The sequence below is a fragment of the Mugil cephalus genome, chromosome 17 (assembly GCF_022458985.1).
Source record: "Mugil cephalus isolate CIBA_MC_2020 chromosome 17, CIBA_Mcephalus_1.1, whole genome shotgun sequence".
Taxonomy (NCBI): Eukaryota; Metazoa; Chordata; class Actinopteri; order Mugiliformes; family Mugilidae; genus Mugil; species Mugil cephalus.
The window spans coordinates 2,167,435-2,190,785 of record NC_061786.1 but is presented as its reverse complement, the minus strand read 5'-3'; the positions used below and the strand labels follow the sequence as shown (position 1 = coordinate 2,190,785).

General features: G+C 38.8%; 1 protein-coding gene across 1 annotated transcript; it reads left to right on the top strand.

Annotated features, from left to right (window-relative positions):
* Positions 1-1,737: 1,737 nt before the first annotated feature.
* apoba (apolipoprotein Ba) lies at positions 1,738-22,484 on the top strand. Its single transcript, XM_047611584.1, has 29 exons — positions 1,738-1,902; positions 2,543-2,584; positions 3,174-3,286; positions 3,382-3,527; positions 4,325-4,472; positions 4,700-4,849; positions 5,140-5,264; positions 5,348-5,424; positions 5,562-6,018; positions 6,182-6,326; positions 6,415-6,561; positions 6,753-6,964; positions 7,499-7,706; positions 7,798-7,968; positions 8,111-8,314; positions 8,808-8,972; positions 9,059-9,264; positions 9,369-9,551; positions 9,661-9,791; positions 10,038-10,248; positions 10,392-10,564; positions 10,662-10,837; positions 11,787-11,908; positions 11,996-12,369; positions 12,471-20,033; positions 20,117-20,228; positions 20,575-20,607; positions 20,711-20,897; positions 21,015-22,484. The coding sequence occupies exons 1-29, from the start codon at positions 1,848-1,850 to the stop codon at positions 22,191-22,193; spliced, it is 13,215 nt and encodes a 4,404-aa protein (XP_047467540.1). The 5' UTR covers positions 1,738-1,847; the 3' UTR covers positions 22,194-22,484.
* The last annotated feature ends 867 nt before the right edge of the window (positions 22,485-23,351 follow it).

Genomic DNA, 23,351 nt, shown 5'->3' with positions numbered 1-23,351 from the left:
GTGATTGTGAGTGTTTGGGTTGATTTGAAGGGGATTTGGTTTATTGACAAGATCATATCACATGATTTTAACTTTGGCTTTAGATTGAAGCAGTAACATAGTTCAGTTAGTTTTCAGTACAGTGTTTGTCAATCTGTTATAATGTCTTTAAAGGCCCTCTGCTCAGATGTTTATTGTGTGTATCAAGTCGATCTTGTTCTTTCCATTTAATCTTTCTAGACTTCTATATGATTACAACCTTTCTGTGGCCTCTCCCTATATGATAACACTTTGTAACTGATATTTAAGAAATGTAAGTAATGTAATCTTGGGGTATGAAGAAAAGTATTAAAGTATTACTTTTTTTTAAAAAATCTAATAAAAACAGATAAATATGTCAAGAAAAATTTCAAATATAAATGAAAATGTCAAAATAAATGAATGGACAGATCTTATGAGTGGATGTGTATGCTGAAAAGTCATTCTGATGAAAGTAGCATACAACAAAGGGCACTATACTGTACTGTACTTTAGCCTCTTGTCTATATGCTTATCTGTTTAATCCACATGTACTTTAAACTACCGCACATTCACCCTGGAACACTTTGCAACCTATTTAGTCTGCCATCACAGTGACCCGCATGAAGACATAAAGCTGCAACTAAGCTGCAACTAATCACACATCCAGTGCAATCATAACTTGATCTATTTTGCATGTTTTCCTAAACGTTTGGTTCATGTGGTGCATTTTGTTGATTAACCTTTGATAGTTGGTAAAATGAGTTGGCAAACCTTATGGAAACGCTTAACCTCACACCCTCTCTCACCTCTTGCAGTCTATAAACATCTCTGATGATACTATGAAATACCTGCTCTATCTCTATTGAATCATCTGCACTGCCTGCCTACTCGCCACCTTTACCTTTATTAAATTTTCCCCCATGCGGTTACAGTTGAGGCTCATTCCTCATACCCTCAGCACATTCCAGGTTCTCCCTGTAGTTTGTAGTTTCGCACATTATGTGTAACAGCGTGCAACCAAAGTAGCATCCAGCAATTACTATAGTATGTTTGATGAGAATTATCAGGGTAGGGTAGAATGTGAATTAAACCTAAGCGATAAAGGTTTGAGTGTTTTGGACATAATAATTGGCAGATGTGTTATGTTTTAAAATGTGTGCTAGGACAATACTGCATATTATATGTAGTAATTGGAGTGGTATAATAGGTGAGCAATCAATTAGACAGATAAAAATGCTAATTATTACTCATCGGAGTAGAAACCATTGATGCAAACAAAAACAAAGCAGTGATGGAAACAATCGACCACCTAATGTGCACATGCACCTTTTAGAGGAAGGAAACTTTTTAATTCACACTGATATTTTATTAGCTGTGCTATTATCATAAGAAATAGTTTGAGAAATACACTGCAGTTCGTATACATCTCTAAAAGCAGCATCAAATTCTCTGTGTGATTTTGTGCTCTCAATTTGTCTTTATACGACATAAACAACACTGATGCTCATGTGTTTTGATATAGTGAATCAGTTATTCATCTATTACGTGACCATGGAGTTACTGACCACAGCAACTTTAATTCTAGTAGCTGATGAATACTATTAGAAATTCCACTATCTGTTGTGTGGAGACAAATAGAGATCCGCACCTTGAATCTACTTACCCAACAATGACCTTCGGTACTAGTCAGGGGTTGAACTTTGAAAGAACCTCCTGAGCTTTGCTGTATCAGAGGTGACTAGTGTTCAGTTGGACAGAGAAGGGGGACTTTATAAAAGGTCTGAGCTGTAAAAAAAAAAAAAAAAGGGGCTGAAGAACAGAGAGGAACCCTTTCTCTTTAGCCCATCATGGGTTACAGCAAGCTGTGTCTGTTACTGCTGCTGAGCAGCTACACGTTGGCTCGTAAGTGGGAATCCATTTTAATTCAGAGTAAATGCTTAAAGATTTGTGCAAAGTTTTGGTAGCATTTGTAAGAAAATCTCTTGTCATTTGGAAAGATAGTGGGGTTGTTCTGTATTAAGGCCTCTTGTCTGCCATGTTTTCTTATCTGTTATCTTTACATTGATGCACACAGATGACAGTGACTCCTTTGTTCAGAAAAATGTAGCATGTGATGAATGCTATAAGTAACCAGTCAAACATGTTCTTATCACACAACCTTATTCTCTCACACATTTCACTCATTTGTGCGATACTGTGTAACTTTTCTATTTGTTTTAAGCTCTAGTGTAACCATATAAAGATATTTACAATTCACATGCAATATGCTGTGTTGTGTAGTGTCAGTCATCAACATTCAGCAAGTGTAAGATGCAAAATGAATGCAGCTAGTATTTAGTGGTGAAGTTAGCGAAATATTCTTTGTGTAATTTTGCTTCTCCCAGATGATATTTTGAAGTGATATAAATAAAATCCAGACTAATCTACCACTGCTGTCACAAATGAAATAGTCTTTTTTTATACTATACTGCCTTAATATTTTGAATGGTTCTTCATTCATATTTATTGTCCTTTGATTGTTTATTTTAACCTTCTTTTTCAGAGGAAAGCAATGATGATAACGAACAAACCTCCACATGTCTGTGTAAGTCAATCAAACACATTGACTACATTCCCATAAAATTAAATATCTGTTCAGGTTCCTCTTCTGAAGGTTGCAACTGGGCTGTGTTTGTAATCATTCTACCCACTTTTGTTAACAAAGAACCAATAAAATGGTATTGATCATTTCAAAAGCTGAACTCTCTCTGGAGTAACTAGAAGAAAGCAGTGTGTAGTATGTGCATGGGTGAGATAAAAGGGGGGTTTGTGGCATGTGATTGCAAACAGACACAGTGACCTGCTAACAGATCAATTGAGGCTGCTAAACATGACCTGTTTCTGGAGATAGGAGCAGGGGCCCATGGACTCTTGTTCCATGCAGTTTATGGTGAGGTACAATAGTATTTGCTCCGTGTTGATAACACTGTCTTCTTGCCTCTGGCTTTAAAGGAATTATGTAGAAATTTAACGTATGATGAAGGAGGGAAGGAACAATCATGTAGATATATAGGCAGTTTTGGTTTGGAATAGTATGATCAGCATTTGGAGCTATGCAGATACCTAAACAAAGATATCAGTGAGTCAATATAACCATGTGTCCCCTTTAACGTTTAACCGTTAACTTACTGCAGTGGCATCCACATTAAAGGCCAACAAGAAATATGTGTACAAGTACACCACAGAGAGCCAAAATGGTGTTGTTGGCACTGATGACCTGAGAAATGGCCCGAGAGTCATTTGTCAGGTACGTCCACTTTGTGAGTTTACTTATTAAAAGAATGTTCTGACCTCTTTCACTGGTTTTCTACTAGCTATGTGTCTGATGTCACGCATCTATAGGTAGAGATCGAAGTCCCCCAGATGTGCAAGTTCGTCATGCACACCAGGGACTGTGCTCTCAGCGAGGTGTCTGTCATGGATGGAAAAGGCGATCCGGTCTACACACAGGCCCTAGGCTCTCAGGCCTTCCAGGCTGCCATGGAAAAGTTAGTGCATAACATTCTTTCTCACACTAACATGTGAAACAAGAGACTTGAACAAGGAGTGTGAGGCATTTTTAAATAATGATGGTCAGGAGAAAACTACCAAAGGAGATTAGGCTCATCAATATATTATCTTTAGAGCTTTTCAAATCTCAGTCTTAATGGTAACACACGAAAATGAGGTGAATGAGTTAGAGTCGTCACTTTTTTCAGGTGGTCAGAGACTTATCTGAAAGCAAATTAATACGGCAAATTAATATGTGAATGAATCAGATTTATAAACAAGCAACTGTTTGCCATATTAGCGCAATATAGTGTTTGTAGCTAAATAAATCAAATCAGCTTGGTGTGAGATGATATTAACCCACTGTCATATCTGTCAGACAGTCAGACATTTTGCTTAGCTTACATACAGATGGAATCAGTCTGGGGAAAGTCAGAACCTGCTCATATGTCCCACAGATCTGTTTTCAGTGAAGACAATATGAACAGTTCTATCTCAGTTCTATCTCAGACAGCTTCTATTTATGATTTATAGTAATTCATCTTTATTGTGAACTTTGGCAGTGGTTGATGATGAAACTATTAGTGGTAAAAAAAGCAATAAATATTGAGTAATGACTTGCTGAAGCAAAACTGGTCAGTCCAGAAACAGAAACATTTCATACTTCTGTTACTGGAACAGAACAGGCCTTCTGGTATAAAGGCAGTGTAAGCTTAAGCTGAATTAATTGACTCATCATGTTCACTAGAATGTATCTAAATATATATAAATGGTCTGTTTTTTTTTCTCTATCCAGGAACCCTTTGAAGTTCACTGTAGAGGAACTCACCAATTTCCAACTTTACCCTGAAACAGATGAGCCTGTGAACATCCTCAACATTAAGAGAGGAATCATTTCTGCTCTCATGTTGCCTTTCATGGACGATAAACAGACCAATGTCATGGTTAGTATTTCCTCACAACCTAAACTAGGTTTTCCAAAAACAGCAGAAGAGGCTTAAAAATGAAGAAATGTAAGGATAAATGTAAAGACCTCAATCGAAAATTGGGTTCTTGAAGTAAGAAGCAAAAGGAGTTCAGATATAGTTCAGATATAAACAGAACATATGCTGAACATAAAAATCCTTCTAAACTAATATTCATCAGCTTGATGGTTTCAATTCTCTTTCAGAGCACAGTGCATGGCCAGTGTCCAACATCCTACAGATTAAGAGAATTGCCCACAGATATGACTGTGTCACTTTCCAGAGATCTGTCTGAGTGTGACCAGTTCTACAGCAGGGAACTCACCAACAGCCCCCTGGCCCTGCTGCAAAAACTGGTGAGCACTGTGGTGTAATTTGAGATCTATCAGCCAAACCGATTCTGCAACAATTGCAGAATACATCTTGAATCGTTGGCCCCCGTCCCATCTTTCTCTCTCTTATTCTTAAACCCTTTGTGCGAGGTACACACAACTCTGGTTTGAGTCTTAGAGGTTCACAGCCATACCAACTTAAGGTGCAACTTGTTTCAAGCTTGTACTTCTGTGTGTTTTAGGGTACACATTAAAATATTACATTGAAATAAAAGTGTGGACATTAACATGTAAGCTTGAATTCCTGACTCCAGCATAGCCCCATGTCTAAGCTGATTACAAGCACCCAAAACTGCTATTACGAGTTTGATGATGAAGGAAAGTTCATCATCAATGGCCAGTGCAGAGAAAAACACATTTATGTGCCATTCTCCCATAAGTAAGTAATAATTGCAATGCATATTTATTTCTGACTAGTGCTTTGTCATTTTTTTATGCATCATTTGTGCATGTGTCTTGCAGGGACAATGGGATATCATCAGTAGTAACCCAGTATCTCATGTTTCAAAGTGTCAAAAGGATTCGCAACAAAGTATTTGGTGAGTGATCATATCAAGCAAATCTGAAGTACCTGTTATGAATAGGTTTAGCTCTAAAGTTCACAAATGGTGCTCTGGACTTGCACCTTGTTTCTTCTTGGGAATTATAAACTCATCAAATGTGTGTATAAATGCAGATGTGAACATCAGGCAAATCAAACCACTCCACTTTGAAGACCCTGATGACAAAGCTCCAGTCCAGACAAAGGATGCTGTTCTGAGTACATTGCGGGACCTTGCAGCCTTGGCAACCACAGACCAGGGTCACAAGAGGACCAGCCTTTTCCATAAGTTAGTGTCCAGCATGCGAGTGCTGAGGAACGAGACCCTGAGCCAGACGGTCACTGAAATGTTAGAAGTATCAGGCTTGCTCACCTGGCAGGCCTTGTTCCAATGTGGAACCCCTGAGTGCACCAGCGCCATCCTTCAAATAATTCGAACTATTGATGGAGTATCACTAGAGGTGGATGCTCTTGTTTATGGGCTGAGCCTACAGTCTAACCCTGATGCTGCACGTGTCCGAGATATGCTCAGCATGGCTCAGTATAAACAGAGCAAGGCAATCATGTATGCTTTGGCCAACACCGTCAAGAAGTAAGTGCCTGATTTATGAACATCTTTATGCAATGATATACTGTGAGCTGCATTTTTTATGCTCTCCTATGGTCTAACGTTAACCACTACAGGAGACCACTTTCAAACATAACTTTTTTACAAACCAGTGCCTGATTACAACTTCTCTGTCTCTTGACCACAGGTTCCACAAAGGAGAAATTACTCCAGTGGTCACAGATGTGGCAAAGTTCATGGAGACCCTCTTAAATGACTGCTCAGGAGAAATCTTAGATTTTGACTCTGACTTTCCCACTGACCCTGACGAGTTGTCCTTCCTCGTACTGAGGGTACTGATAGCCACACAAGCCTGTCATATAGTTTGGTATTCTCTCTGGGTTTCAGTGCCCCAGATGAACTTTTTCCCCTCTTGTCCAGGTTGTCGGCGTCATGGGTCAAGCCATGCAAGTTGCCAGGCCCAGCCTGATTTCTTCTATTTTGCGGTGTGCCAAGAAAGCAAACATTCCACTTTCAAATCAAAAGGCAGCTATACAGGCATTTCGGATGATGGATATTAATAATGAGGTACAGTAAGTTTACACACATTTCTTATACATTCATTGTTGGCATTATAACGAACAACAAGTTTTTTTTAGCAAATAGATTAAACAGCAAAAACAACACAGGAAACTCTCAATCGTTCATTGAAAATTGATTATGAAAATGCATATAATAATATTTAGACATCTGATCACTTATCATTTGGTCCAACACAGGTCAAAACTGTTCTTATGGAGGTGTACCAGGACACCCAGAGCCCTGTTGAAAAGCGTTTAGCAGCTTATTTGATTCTGATGAAGAATCCAGACCGAACCCTGATTGGAGACATTGTTAACATTTTGGAGAATGAGGGGGACAAGCAACTAAAGAGCTTTGTGGTCTCGTACCTGAACAACATCCGCAACTCAGACGAGCCGCAAATGCAGCAGTGAGTAATCAGCCAGCATTTATATAATATAATCTTAGCAATAAATGTGAATGAGCATTGTCTTGACCGCAATACGGCTTTATTTATTAAATGCTTCAAAGCAATAATAGAAAATAGAAAATGCTGTATGGTATCCACCTAGCACCAAACAACAGTCACAAAAAGCGTTCCTGACCTCACCTAGTCTATATATTTATATATAAACTGGATAAGATCATAATGGTGCATAAAGTTCACTGAATTAGTAATTTGGTGGCGAGAGAACGGACTACTGATGCTGCTATTTTTCTGCTGGGCATGGCATGTGTCATGTGTGCCATTTCAATTTGGAAGTTATTTTATTGTTGTGGGTTTGTGTAGATTCAAAAATAAAAACAGCACTGGACAAATCATGAAAACGTTATGAGGCAGAAATGTAACTGGAAGATACAGGAACATTTTGCTTGCAAGCCACATTTGTTTTAAGAGAGAAATAGAAATGTGTTTCTTGACACTGCCCCATCTCACTGTGTTTGTATTCTTCTGCTTCTATAGACTGAATGAATTCATTGAGCTGGCCCTGAACGACCAGCTGTCATCCACAAACAAGCTCTTTGACGCCATGTCACGCAACTACAAACTAGACTCATCCTTGGGTTCCGTGCAGAGTAACATAATCTTCAATGGAAAAGACACTTTACCAAAGGAGATGATGCTGGAGACCACTCTAAGAGTTTTTGACTATAAGTACGACATATTTGAGGTACGATTTTATATTTCTAATAAGTAAAAATTGCAAAAATTAGAGTTGTAGGGATTTTTAAAAATTTTATATCCCTCCCTCCCTCTTCAAGGTTGGTGTTGAAGGAACAGGATTTGAACCAACAATTGATGCTCTCTTTGGGGAGAAAGGTTTCCTCCCTGAATCCATTTCTAGACTTATATACTTGGCAGGAGACACAGGCAAGATGCTCAGACAGGTTTTGAACAGAATTTCACCTCACCAAGACAGAATGAAAAGACAGGTAATATTATTTAATACACATCTAACATGTAAAGTGTTTATTGAATCCATCCAACATGTAAAACTGGCTTTTATAAACTCAGCTCATTGAAATGGAAGCTTCATGGCTACAATCTAAAACATTCAATATCATATAATTTCAGGTCCCACAAGATCATCTGAAAGGTGTCATAGACAGTTTCCAGAAGCTCATGAACGAGCTGCGTTTCTCTCCAACCCCTGAAGCCACCGCCTATCTTCATCTTCTGGGAAATGAGATCGGATATTTGAAGACCACTGAAATGAGAAAAATGGTTGAGACTCTGTTGATGTATCAACATGTTTTCCTCAGGTTACTGCCTGCCAAGGTCAGATATGTTGTTTGTTTTTTATTATTATTATTTTTTTTTACATACAACTTTACAATACAAACAACAGAAAGAACATTTTAAACACACGAAAGAGCAAAGTTCTCAGGTGCAAATCTTCCAGAATCTAAAATGCACATCAAATAAGCCTTTCAATTTTAGTTTACTTCAACAAACTCCAAAGACGATTATCCATAGATTTGATAGTCTTCAACTAGAACCTCTGGATGTTTTGGTAGCATGTAAGAATAGTAACATTTCCTACTCGATACTGAAGGTTATGGAAATATATTTAGTTTGGCAAATATTTATAGAATTGCATTTTATCCAACAGTTGCCAAAATATTTGAGTGTAGATCAAATTGATTGAAACAGACTGATACTGCCAAGTTTGAGGAAATGTGACTGATGTGGCTGTAAAATGAGATTATGCCATATACTGCAACCTGTTTTTGTTGTTTACCCCCCCCCCCCCCCCCCCCCCCCCCAAAAGGCCTTTTTTGCATTGACATCCAGCACTGAAAATGAATTATTTGCTCACTACATCTTCATGGAGAATGCATTCTCTCTACCCACTACCTCTGGCTTCCCTCTGAAATTCTCACTGGCTGGTGTGTTTGCACCTGGTGCCAAAGGGGGTTTGACTTATTCTGCAATGGTGAGTAAGCAGATGAAGGGCTTTACCTTTAGGAAAATAAAAATGTATGCTCTCTGTGAAGTTCTGTGGTATCTTTCTCCCCGCAGACTGACTTGTCCTTCATGCCTTCAGTTGGGCTGGAATTCATCACCCAAATGGGTGTACATTTTCCAGACTACATAGATGCAGGGATTGAGATGCACACCAATATGTACCATGAGAGTTCCCTTAAGGCTAAGGTCACCATGGACAGCAACCAGATTAGACTGTCAATTCCTGCTCCCAAGTCAAACACTCAATTGCTCAGCATTAGGTGAGTGACACCATTATCAAATAATTCAATAAAAATAACTTTCAGTGGCTACCTGTGCCATGTTGTCTTTGCTCACCACTGTACTCTCTCTTTTTGAAATATAGCAACAAGCTCCTGTCAGTTTCCTCCGGTCAGACAAAAATAATTCCACCCCTGATGGAGGACCAGACTGACTCAACTGACTGCCAGCCAGTATTTAGAGGCCTGAAAGTCTGCACAATAGTGCATTACCCCAATGCTACTTCCACTGATGAGGCCCCATATTATCCATTGACTGGAGAAACCAGGCAAGAGGACACCACATCGGCTAATATTTCAATTGCACTAATGCAATAATGGTCATTTTTTACTAGATTAACATAGCCAGAATAAATAAAACCTTTGTTGTGTCCTCAGGTTTGCGGTTGAAATCCAGCCAACTGGGACAGTTTCAGAGTACACTGCCACCATCTCTGGCGAAACACTCAGAGAGGGTAAAAAGGGTCGTCATAAAGTTGAAACTCTGAAGCTAACCCTGAGAGCAGAAGGTATTATTCTTTAATATAATTTGTTTGTGTATGCATGGAACTACATCAATGGTCTGTAATTAGAAAGCTACTGCTACTACTACTCTCACCCTGTTAATCAATGACTACAGCCACAGTAAGTACTTGAGCAATAATGATCAAGAATGAATGTATGTATGGCAGGCCTATATTTGTCACTGCATTATTTCACAGCCTGACATGTTCTTGGAGATAAGTGCTGACTAATTAATTTCATACTATTGCTAGGTGATGATTCATCAGAGGCCACAGCATCTCTGACATACAACCGCAATAGAAACACACTCTCCGCTGAGGTTGTCATTCCTGACTATGATGTGGAAGCAGGCATCAAGCTGGCTGTAACCGACACTGATGTTGATGGAACAAAGGCGCGAGGTGTCACCATTGATGTCACCAATAAGAACATCCCACAACTGACTCTTGTAGGACGTGCCAGGTATACAGAGCTATATGCAAACCTTCAATCCTTTCTAATGAAAAAGAAGGCCTTTCACCTGTGCTGCCCAGACATATATTTTCTAATCTCAGAATTTACAAGTTGCAGTCTTATCAATGCACACGCCCGTCTTTCAAATGTAGACTTACCAAGATGAGAGAAGCTATGTTGCAACTCCAGATGATCATTCCCTCTCTGAAAACTGATGCATCCTTCACTGGAACCATGAAGAAGGATGATGACATGCTTATGGACTTGGAGATGGTGATCCACCTCCCTGGGACATCATACCAACAAAAAGCTGCCCTTAAATACGGTAACTGTCCCTCATATTGTCAACACAATAGACAGATTTCGAAATGCATATATTGGAGCCTTTGACTATTTGGTGCATTATGATTTTCTCTTTGCAGATGATAACAAGTTTGAAGTGGAACTGAAGTCCGACGCAAATTCAGAAATACACAAAATTATACCAAATGCAGAAGATCATTACAGGCATCTCCAACAGCAAATTGATAAAATCCTGGACCAGAAAGTGGCAAAGACTGATATGAAACTGCGTCACATAGTCACTAAACTAATTGAGGTAGTTGTTTGTGACATTTGACACAACATGTATTTACTCCAACAGGGAGATTGTGTTTTCTGTCGAGCTGTCTTATTCAGCTTAATACTTATGTGACAATGTAGACAATTTAAAAAAAAGGAACAATTGGATCCTCTTTTTGTTATTTTCTTCTTCCTTCAAAGACTTTGGTGTGTTACGCTAGCAGGAGCCAGTTCCCTTAAAGTTTTAGTCTTGCTTTATGACTAGTATTATTCAGGCAAACTAAATTTTAGGCCAGTCTTCACTCAGCCTGGCGCAACTGTGTCTGGTCCAATGTGTTACAAGACTTTCAAGCCATTAATTTTCAGTACACATATATCTGAACAAGCTGAAGCTGAGTGTTGCTGCTTATTTTTAATGATATTTTTAACATCCTTCAAGTCCATTTTCATGCCACCCGTTTAAGGTGTCATCATGCTTCACTGTGGATCTGCTCTTCGGTATGAAATGCAGAGTACCTCTTACTTGTACCACAAGATTTGAAGTTCTGTGAGTGGACAGTAGTATAGACTACACTCCTTCCCTAATTTTTTGCAACTGATTCATTCAGCAGTACAGACTGATCTTGCTTTGTCTCCCTTTGCAGTTAATAATTTTAAAGGATGTCTCTTTAAAATGAGATTAAAGAAATGTATACCATGTGTATTTTGATTTTAGATCTTTACCTAGGCACTGACTTAAACCTTCCTTAAGCCATTCTTGGTAAGTTGCCAAAATGGCCAAAATACAGGACTTTGAAAGAAAGTGCTATGTAAATTTCAGTCTGCCCCAGGGCAGCTGTTACAGGATATGACTGTGTGAGTGGATGAATAATGTATTCAATGTATAGCATCTTTGATGAATTAGAAAAGTACTATATAAAACCAGTGCATTATTATTATTGTTATTAATAATAATTATAATACTTTTTATTCATATCACTGTGAAGGCAGGTAACATTTGGGTGGACAAACTGAGACCACACATCCCCTACCTTGCAAACCTGCGGAGCAAGAGGAGCATCTCAGATCTCACTTTGCCAGCTCTGCCTGAAAAATGGTTTCTACAGTAGTAAGTGTTTAGAATTACTTTCAAATATAAATAGGTTTAAACTGTACTGCAACATTCATCCTAATGCATTTTATTTTACCCCAACAGTGACAGTTTCTTTAGATACCAGTTCAACAAGGATAAGATGGCTATTTCGTTTCCTCTTCCACTTGGAGGAAAAAAGTCTGAAGAACTGAACATCCCAAAATCCATGTCTATGCCTGTCATAGATTTCCCAGAGATAGGCTTATATATCCCGGCTAAAAAATATCCACTACCATCATTCGTGATACCACCTTCATTGGATTTCACAGTCCCCCTTCTTGGTCTGGCTGAAATATCGACAAAACTCAACAGCAACTTCTACAGTTGGGAAGGCTCCATTTCTGGGGGCAACAACACTATTGATGTTCCCAGCTATGTGGCACAATACAAAGCAATTGCTCAATCACCTTTCAAATTGCTGTCATACAAGCTTCAAGGTAAATGTCATCTTAAAACACAATTAAGTTCTTGTTATATTTTTTCAACAATTAGTCATATATACACATAAATATATAACTTTTTTTCTGCCTCCTTCAAGGGACTGGAATGATGGCAGGAAGAGCTGATGATAATCTCAAGTATCTTCTCAATACTTCTCTCAGTCACAGCCTCATTGACACCAGCTTCAGTGTCTTGGAAACATTGAGGGTGACAGACAAATTCAATGCAAGAGCCAGTTACAAGATGGAAGCCTCTAGTCCGGTGGGGCTGCAAGCCTCTCTCTACTACTCTGCTCAGTCAAGCTCAACTCTAGATTCTGATGAGGTTACAGGAGATGGGACCGTGGATGGCTTATTTAAAATAGGACCATTCTACACTAATACTTCCTACACTCACAGCTATTATCTGCGTCCACGGGATCAGCAGGGAAGAGGAGAGTCCACCCTGCACTTTGACTCACCACTCATCCAAGTTCACAACATGATTAACGGAGTTTACGAAAACTCTGAGTTGAACATTATATCCAAAACCAGTGCCCAAAAGGACACCCTGAAGCATGTAGCAGAGCTCAGGTATAAAGATGCCCAACTTACGCTAAAATGCAGTGCTGTTGCTGCAACAGCAGGTAACTCACTAAATAACAAGGTTGAGCTTGGTGTATCTAGCCACATGGCCATTCTCAGAATTGAGTCACAGGCAGAAGATGACAAAAACAGGGCATACTCACTAATAACAGGATCTCTTGATTCAAATGGGCTTGAGGTAAGCTCTGAGGGCTCCCTCACATTTGAGTCCGGTCGTGGATTGCATAAGACTTCTTTAAAAGTTGGAACAAATGGTCTGACCACAAGTGGGACTAACAGCATTCAGTGCAGCCCCATGACAATGGAGAATATATTCAATGGTGCTATAAACAACAATGGAGCATCTCTGTCCTCCATGACCAAAGTGATGGCTGAAGAGGGCAGAGGGCAACTAAATATTGAGGGAAAAGTTACGGCTGCTGAAGCTTCTTTTCACAGCGACCTCAAGAGCCATGCATATGATGCAGCCACAGCAAGCACCATGAACATTGTCCTGAACAGAAGAGCTCTGACCTTTACTAGCAACACAAAGGGTACGCTGAAACAGATGAAAACAGAAAATAGCAACACACTGACCCTCACTCTCTGGACGTTCAATCTTCATTCCAAGACGGACAACTTCATCTGTGAAGACGTTTACTACAAGCAAGACACCAAGGTTGATATGAAACCATTTCTTATGTCACTTTATTTGACAAATGACCTCAGGTTTTATGATCTTACTGTTAACAATGAGGGCCACATGAGGCTTGAGCCAGTTAAGATGGATCTCAGTGGAAACATGATGGGAGTTTATGGAGAAAAACACAACGTTAAACATAGCTATGAACTCACCTATGACAATATGGCTGGCACCATGAAATGCAGCACATCTGGAAATGTAATGGACGTCCAGCTAAGTCACAGCTGTGAACTGGAGTTTGCTGGGCTTTCTTCAGCATCAAAATGTGAAGCAAAGATCCGTTCTGAACCTCTGCAATTTGACAGCAGCGTCCGCACCATGGCACTACCTTTCAGCCTCACAGTTGATGCTATGGTCAATAGTGATGGAGAAATTAATCTACATGGGAAGCATGCTGGACAGCTGTTCAGCAAATTGCTTGTTAAAGCTCAGCCCCTAGCTCTTGCACACTCACATGACAGTCGGATTTCAATCACACATATGCTTCCAAGCGGGGAGTCTTCCACAAATTTAGATAACAAATGTGAAGGTCTCCTAACTCCGAGTGAACAATCTCTTACTTGGAACCTAAAATCTAAACTAAACAACCATGCTTATAACCAGGACATCAGTACATACAATACTCCTGAGAAGATTGGAATTGAGTTTTCGGGAGTAATGCTGACAGACATTTTGAGAAGATATAAAAGATCTCCAGAAATGCAAGAATTCAGCATGGCCGGTTACATGAAGTACGACAAGAGCAGTGACTGTCATATCATTGAGATTCCATTCATCGAGAGCTTTCCAGCTGTGTTTGAGCAACTCAAAAACACACTTGTACAAGCTTTAGAATCGCTGCAACAGTTCATACGCCGTTTAGATATTAATCAGCTAATCACTGACTTCAGAGCCAAATTAGATCGACTACCAGTGCAAGTAAGTGAACTCATGCAAGAAATAGACTTGGAGAACAAAGTCAATCAAGTTAAATCAAGACTTGATTATTTGATCAATGAATTTGCTTTAACAGTGGATGACCTGGAGTTTGCAATGAACAATCTGAGATGGAATTTGGAAAATACCATAATGGACATTGCCACCAGTGTTCAAGACCTCATACTCACAGTCAAAGAGTATGTCAAAGCAGGACATCTTGCTGACATCATAACAAATCTCATTTTGGATATTGGAAATCAATTTCTGGCCTTTGATGAGAAATACAAAATTAAGCAGTCAGTCATTAAAGCCCTTGATGTCTCAGAGGGTATCATCAGGCAGATAGATTTACAGAAGCTCCGGCAAAGCAGTGCTACATTCCTGCAAGAGCTTGATTCTAAATATGGGATCTTACAGACAATCGAGGAAAAATTGTCTGAAATGAAGCAGTTCATCGAAACTCTTGATATCAAAGTGTTTCTGCAGGATTTAAAGGATTATCTTCTCTCAGTTGATTGGGCTAGGTATGTTGAGCAACTTTCATATAAAATCCCCCGTGCAGAGATAACAAAGGTGATGGAATCTATGAATGAAGTCATTGTCAATTGGATTGATGAATATGAAATCCCCAACAAACTCAATGTAGTGTATTCCTACCTCAAAGATTTACTTTTAAAATATGATCTTGATCATACATTTAAAGAATTAATGGATCAGTTAGTGATTCTTGTCAGGAATTTTAAAATTGAAGAGACCGTGCAGTCATTAGTAGAAGCTCTGAAATCTATCAAGTTTGAATTTGTTCACAATAAAATAATGCAATTTCTGTACAGTGTGACAAGTCAACTTAGGGAAATTGACTTTAAGAAAAGCATTGACACCCTTAATGAACAGATTTCTTCATTACTTAATTCAATGAAGGACTTTGACTACAGTGGCTTTGTTGATGAGACTAACAGGAAGATCGATGAACTAATAAACTATATCAATGAGCAGATTAAAATATATGACATAGTGAAAAAAATTGAAGCTGTAAGGGAGTTTTTCAGAGAGATCCAAAATTCTATTTTTACATATATGGATGAACTCAAAAACACAAAGATAGCTCATGCATTGAAGAAACTGAAAAAAGTGATTGACACCACTTTCTACAATGACATCAAACTCAAAGCACAGGATATCCTTGACGACATGAGGAAAAGAATCCTTGACATGGATATTAAAGATGAATTACATATTTACCTTCAAAGAGCAAGTGAATCCTACAGCAATATAGTTGCCTATATTTCTGTCCAGTTTAACCAACTAATGGAGAAGATCACAAAAGTGGCAAAGGACAATGAAATTGCTAACCAGATGAAACAAGCTGTGAATGGAGTTCTGGAAAGACTGAATAGAGCTGAGATTAGAATCCCCACTTTTACAGTACCGCTAACTGACCTTGTCATTCCAGCTTTTACAGTCAACCTGAAAAAACTGCAGGAGATCAACATCCCAGATCAAATTTCAATCCCTTCAATTACCATCCTGAACTCATTCACTATCCCTGCCTTTACCATAAACTTTCAAGAGATCAAAGCTAAGATAGTTGGAATTATAGATGACATCAAAGTATTTGAAATTCAAACACCTGATCCAGAGGACATCTTTGGTGACCTAAAAGTTCTCTACCTATTTGAACTACCAGATTTCACCTTCCCTGAAATAACTCTTTCAGAAATAACATTTCCAGTCATCCACATCCCCAAATTAAACCTGAGAGACTTTGGTGTCACATTGCTTCCAATTCCAGCGATCAAATTTCCCGGGGTCCCCAGTGACATCTGTTTACCAGTTTTTGGCAAACTACATGGAGAATTTAAACTGAATTCTCCACAGTACACGCTGGTAACGACAGGTAAAATTGAAAACTCCACAACCACAATGAAAAATCCTCAGTTTACTGCCACCATTACTTCTCATGCCAAATCATCCATTGAGCCTCTGGAATACACTTTTGAAGCAACTGCTCAGCTGGAGGCTCCCAGAATGAAGAAGTTACAATTCACAGAAACTGTGAAAGCAACACACATGGCCTTCTCCATTAATCATGAAGGCTCACTGATGCTCACTGGCTCTTCTGCTGAGGCTTCTGCCAAAACTACTGCCAAAGCCACAACACAAGCATATGCAGCAGACCTGATCAATAATATGGCACTTACATTGAGAAACGGGATCTCTGTAGCAATAGACACAACGTATGACCACAACTTGGACATCCCATCCATTGAAACTTCAAATCAGGCATTAATGAAACAGAAGTTAGCAGCCACAATGGCATCTGGGATACTTAGTGTGACTGCTGAAATGGAATGTAATGGAAAATGGTCTATTCAAGACTACTCTGATGAAGGTATACACAAAAGCAATGCAGAATTCAATCTCAATTTTGGCACTGCAAAGTTTACTTTTGTAGGTGAAACAGACTGCAAGACTTTGAAAGCAAAGCAAATGCTGAATGCTGAAGCGGTGATCTTAAACTACATTACTGTTGACGCAAAATGTGAAACTGAATTGCCATTTGTCAAGAAGAGTGTTCTGACTTTAAATGGTGAAGCTCACATTGGGGACTTGAAAATTGCGTTGACAACCTCTCATGATGCTGAATTCACTGGACGTCTGATTGGATCCATGTCCAACTCATTGGAATTCACAATCCATCCATTTGAGATGGTTCTTGACGTTAAGAATAAAGTAAACTCTAAGATATTCTTACCCTTAAAACTCACCGGTAAGGTGGATCTCCAGCACAATTATGATGTTGTACTTAACTCCGCGAAACAGCATGCATCTTGGTTTGCTTTGGCGAGATTCAATCAATACAAGTATCTTCATAACCTCACAGCAGAAAACAATGAAATGAACATCATCTTCCACTCTGCAGCGAATGGAGAAGCTAACTTGGACTTTTTGACTGTTCCTCTCTCAATCCCAGAGATAACCATACCTTTCTTTGAAGTAAATATGCGTGAGGTCAGAGATTTTTCTCTGTGGGAAAATGCTGGATTCAAATCCTTGCTTACTACTCCTCAGCAGTCGTTTGATATGAACTTGGAGTTTCAGTACTACAAAAACCCTGATGTGCACAGCTTTGAATTATACCTTGAACCAGTCTACAGTGCAATCAGTGACAATGCAAACATCATCCAGGCTCAGTTTAAAGCATGTAGGGACAAAGTGGTTGCATTTCTAAAGGATTCGTACAATCAAGCAAAGTCACAATATATCAAACATAAAATGGACACCTCTAGCTTGCCTCCTCAAATCTTTAAAGTTCCTGGATACACAATACCAATACTGAAGATAGAGGTTTCTGCTTTCAGAGTTGAGATGCCAGCCTTTAGCTACTTCGTTCCTAAGGAAGTCAGTACACCAAGCTTCAAAGTGCCAGCATTGGGTTTCTCTGTGCCATCCTACACACTTGTGCTACCATCTTTGAAGTTACCAGTCATCCATGTTCCAGAATCTTTAAGTGAAATACAGTTGCCCATCTTCACGATACCGGACATTCAGAACAGCATTGGGATCCCAGCTATGGGTAACATCACTTGTGACTTCTCATTTAAATCCACATTGTTTGCCTTAAGCGCTAATGCAGGTCTGTACAATCAGTCTGACATAATTGCTCGGTTTGGTGCATCCTCGACATCTGTGTTTGATATTTTGAATGCAAAAATTGATGGCACCACCAGTTTAACAAGGAAGAGAGGAATAAAACTGGCCACAACTGTGTCCCTGGAGCATGACAATGTGGAGGCAAGCCATGAATGTGCTGTTAGTCTCACCAAACGGAGCATGGAAGCCTCTGTAGCCAATAATGCAAAAATCAATATACCATTCCTCAGTCTAGAACTGAATCAGGAACTCACTGGAAATACAAAGACCAAGCCAAACGTTTCTTCTAAGAAAAAAATTATGTATATGTTTAACATTCCTCTTATTGAGTCAGCAGGGAAAGGAAATCTGGAAATGAACTGGGAACTGGAAGCACTTTCTTCTTATGTGTCATTGGAGACTTCCACCCAAGGAAGGTCAGAAATGACAATAATGGACAGTTGTAATTTTGCTGGAGATGTAGAAAACAAAGCCAGTTTCTACCTTAATGCCAATGGGCTACGTTCAACTGTCAGGACTGCCTTAAACTCAAACATAGACAAACAGGAGAAACTCAAGCGAAGTTCAAACAACAACATCGTCTTGTTTCACTTAAATAACAACTGGGCTCTTGAGGTTTCTTTGCGACGTGTGTTTTCGACAGTTGATTACACAAGCAACAACAGTGTGGACCTTGCGTCTTTCAACACGAATGGAAAGCACATCCTTAAAGGAGAACTGGATTTTGTCCCCTTAACGACCTTTAAGACTACACTGGACATTGATGGAAGTCAGTTAAGCAATCTGGGCGATGTTGGACTTATTCAGAGCTTTAACCTTGACATCAGCTCAGGGAAGCAGTCTTTAATTTGGAGTGGTAGGGAGCAGTTGACCTCTCTAATCCATGCTTGTGATATACTCATGTCCAATGATGAATCTGAAACACGCATAGATTTGACTGGATCGGTGGAAGGTCATCTAGCATTCCTGAAGTCAATTAAGGTTCCTGTATATCACAAGACCCTCTGGGATGTGCTCAAATTTGATCAGGTCACAAATATGAACAATTTACAGTTTCTTAACATCTCTTCCAGCATCGTATACACAAAGACCATGGAGGGATATGATTACACAATACCATTTACATTGCTTGAAAATGGTGTCACTTTTAATATCCCTGAAATCACTGTTGCAGTGCCTTCTTGGATAAAAGAAATTCCACACTCCATAAGGAAGATAGATGTGAGATTTGAAAACCCAGATGTCCCAGATCACATCACCCTTCCCCCTGCAATCTCAGTTCCTGGCTTTGATGTTCCATTTACCACCATGCATGTAGAGCCCTTTATAATTGACCCAAAGAACCTTAACGTCCCTAAGGTGATCTCTACCAAGGCCTTTGAAATTATGCTGCCTGGCTATCCAATAATGTCGGTGCCCAGTTACACTATTAACACAGAGTATCTTCAGGGCAAAATGGCATTCCTTTCATTCAAGATACCACAATATGAAATCACAGTCTCTTCTTTCAAATTGCCAAAATCACTTACCATTGGAGAGCATACCATCAGCCTAAATGAAATCACAAACCAGATTTCAAACTTTGAACTTCCAACCATCGTCATTCCAGAGCAAAAGATTGAAATCCCAGCAACTGTCTTAAATTTACCTATAAGTGTGTTTATACCAGCTTTTGGTACCCTCAGTGTCTCCTTGAACATTTACTCCCCTATATATAATGTGTCAACAACTGCAAGTGTGGAGAAAAGGGACTCTGACCTTGTGACTTCACTGAATTCCATGTGTACTTCTACCATGACCTTCTTGAGATATGAGCTCTCTGGTAAGATCATATTTCTGTGAATTATTTTTTCACGTAATACAGTGTGATGTGTGTAACATTTTATTTTTCTTATGTTTCCTCAGCTGGTGCAAATATTGGATACGATAATGGCGTAATCAATCTACATGGGAGAGGCAGCTTGATTCACAATGATGTAAATGTCAACTGGCAACATGTTTTAGCACAGAACCTCCGGTAAGTATATATTTTGCATATTTATTGGATGTGGCAAATCAAATCAAAATGTTCACATGTCATCTTTCATTCATTATTTTGTCGGAGTAAATTTTTACTTTTTCACATGTCTGTGTAAGTTTCTGTAAATTTGTTACCTGCATATTACATGATGAGAACATTTAGAGACAACATTAGCAAACATCCAGGAAACAGTTAAAGGAATAGTGATTGACACAATAAAAATTAATCGATTAACGGAATTGTTTTGGATAGGAAGTCTGCAAAGTGTTGTGACAAACAAAAGTAAACATAATTCCCTTAAAAATGTTACCCTTGGCATGAATACATGTAATTTTGCTTTCAGAATGAAGCGCCAAACACTCCCTGCTGATTCCACGTACCTTTTTTTTTAACACAAATATATGTAAGATGTAAGAGCTTGCTCATAGGTCAAGCTGATGTAAAATTTCTCTACTAACAAAACTTTCTCTGTTTTAAAGGGAGTCTCGTCATACTCTCAGTGTTGATGTCAAAAGCCGAACATTTGTTGACGTGAGCTTCCGCGTTGCTTCCCGCAAAGATGGCCTCACTGCATCCATGTCTACTCCATCAGCGGGTTTCCTTGGATTGCATTTCCAACGGAGGTCTCCTTCGCAGCTCTATGTAAAACTCTTCAGTCGTTACCTGGTAAAACATTTTAAAACTCTTTCATTAGTGGTTGTCAACAGCAAACAAATGTACAAACAGAATAATGCTTTGTGTAATTCAACAACATTTTTTTAATCTCTCTCCCCTTAACTTTAGTCTTCTCCTGAGAAGGACACAGAGGCCTTTGCTGCAAAAGCCACTCTGAGAAACTCAGAGAAACTGATTGTACAGACTACATGGGATTGGGATTTCCTCCATGATGTGATTGAGGGCACCAAGGACAGAATTCCTGCTATGACAGATGCCGTACTCAAGTTCATTAACAAGTATCACACGTACCACTTTGGCTTTGATCTTAACCAGGGCAGTGTAAAATTGAAAAACGCACTTTTTAATTTCATGGAGAAAACTTATCAAAATATCCCCACATCCTTGAACACGTTGCGGGATTTAGTCCAAAAACTTGGTGATCTAGGAAGACATGCGTACATGCAGGTTTATGACAGCTGGATGTCCTTGAATTTGCAGGTGGAACAGCTGGTCCAAAGTGCTGAACAATACATAAACCTCTGTGAAAATAAGGTGAAAGCTTTGCTAAATGCAGTCGCACAGTTTTTGAGTGAAACAAAGTTTACAGTGCCAGGATCAGAAAGGAAGGTTTCCATTCTGCAAATGTTTCAGAAATCTTATCAGTCTGTGTCAAAAGCCATTAACAAGGTGACCCTAAGGTTTTCCAGCCTCTTGGAGACACTTTTTATGCACATCAGGGATATCAAGTTCAGCATTCTTGGAAGTGATGTTGTTGTTAATGGAAGTGAGATTGTGGATAAAGTGACGTCCACTGTAAGATCACTATATAATCAGCTTAAATATGCCGTTAGCAGGGGCTTCATTCGGTTTTGCGAGGTAGTCAAGGACATTTTCCAGGTATTTGCTGCAAAGGTTGAAACTGTCCTCACCAATCTAAAAGATGAAAACAGAGATATTACTTCTCAAGTTGATGCCATCTATAATGAGGCTCTCCAGTCTTCAAAACGGCGTACAGAAACAGCAAAGCGACGCTTAGCTGAGTATAAAGACCTTATGAAGATGAATATTGAAGATGCTTATAATGCATTAAGTATGGAAAACGTAAACAACAGTACCAATGAGATTATTAGTATTTTACAGTCACATCTCTATGGAGGACTTAATGAAGGAGTGGATCTAATGAGAAGGTCGTCTGAGACTACAGCACCATACGTCAGAGTAAGCAATACAAAGATGGACATTGAAATTCCCTTACCATTCCTTTGGAAGTCTTTCAGTGAATGGCCGACACAGTTCAGGCAATGAACCATGATGCTCTTGATAGTGGTTCCATTATGGCTGACATAATGTGATGTCATATGTCTTAATGAAATGTTTTGTATGATGCGGGTAAAAATACATTCAGAGATGTTTTAATTCCAGGAAATATACAAGTTATTCTTTTTTAAATATAATCATTTATGCAGTTATAACCTGGCCTTGTTTCAAGTGTGTTTTTTTTTCTAGTGTCTAATTAAATAATACAGAATACCAATTTTCGTGTTTCATACTGTCTCATAATTTCCATATTCAATCAATAAACCAGCTTTAAATATCTATGGCACTTCAAATGGTCACTGCATTTATATCACAGCTGTAGTCCTTAATAAAGACATAGTTTGAGACCACTTAACAAAGCAGCATGTTGTTGGGACACATTTAACAAAAAACAAATTGATCAGAATTAAACAATGTTAAGGTTAAATATTTTTTATGTTGGCATCCATAACACACCACTTTGAACGTCAAAATACTTATAATATACAGATGCAGATGCAAATGTTTGGTGAGTAGAAACATCATGTCACGCTACTAAAGCATTAACTAGACTTAGACTTAGACTTAGACTTAGACAGACTTCAATGATCCATGAGGGAAATTACTTTGTCACAGTAGCTTTGTTGCACATAAAAGTAAACATTATAAAAAACCAAGAAAGATAAAATAAAACAAGATTAGATTAAAATAAATACAAATAAGTATTATCTAGTAAAAACAAAACAAAAAACAAAAACAAAACAAACAAAAAAAAACTGTAAATGCTAAAATCTTACCTGGAAAGTTTATTTCTAAAGACAAATTTTATTTGTTTTAGCAAAAGAGGGAAGGTAAGGGCTGGGCTGAAAACAGAGTTGATGAAAGTGCTTCTTGTTTCAAATATGTTTAGTGGTTGGAATCATATTGTTTGGGTTCAGATTTTTACTTGTATTTATTTCATTATTTTTGTATTTACTAGTTTGGATCAATGGCGTCATTTCAGTTTTGGACAAGGTATGGCAAGGATCACCCCATCCTGTGGAGTCCGGGGGACTTTCCGCCTGCGGAATTTTTTTTGAGCATTGTAAATTTAAATGGAGCAATCTGGTGCAATTTGAGAGCAAAATCAAGAAGCTTTAGACAATTTATCAATTATCACTATCAATA

What these genes read in the sequence shown, in the direction of transcription:
- apoba (XM_047611584.1), top strand. Translation starts at nt 1,848, where the DNA reads ATGGGTTACAGCAAGCTGTGTCTGTTACTGCTGCTGAGCAGCTACACG. An exon ending in AAGACAGAATGAAAAGACAG is followed by an intron (nt 7,969 to 8,110) that starts GTAATATTATTT and finishes ATATAATTTCAG; the next exon opens with GTCCCACAAGATCATCTGAA. An exon ending in GCTGTCATACAAGCTTCAAG is followed by an intron (nt 12,370 to 12,470) that starts GTAAATGTCATC and finishes GCCTCCTTCAAG; the next exon opens with GGACTGGAATGATGGCAGGA.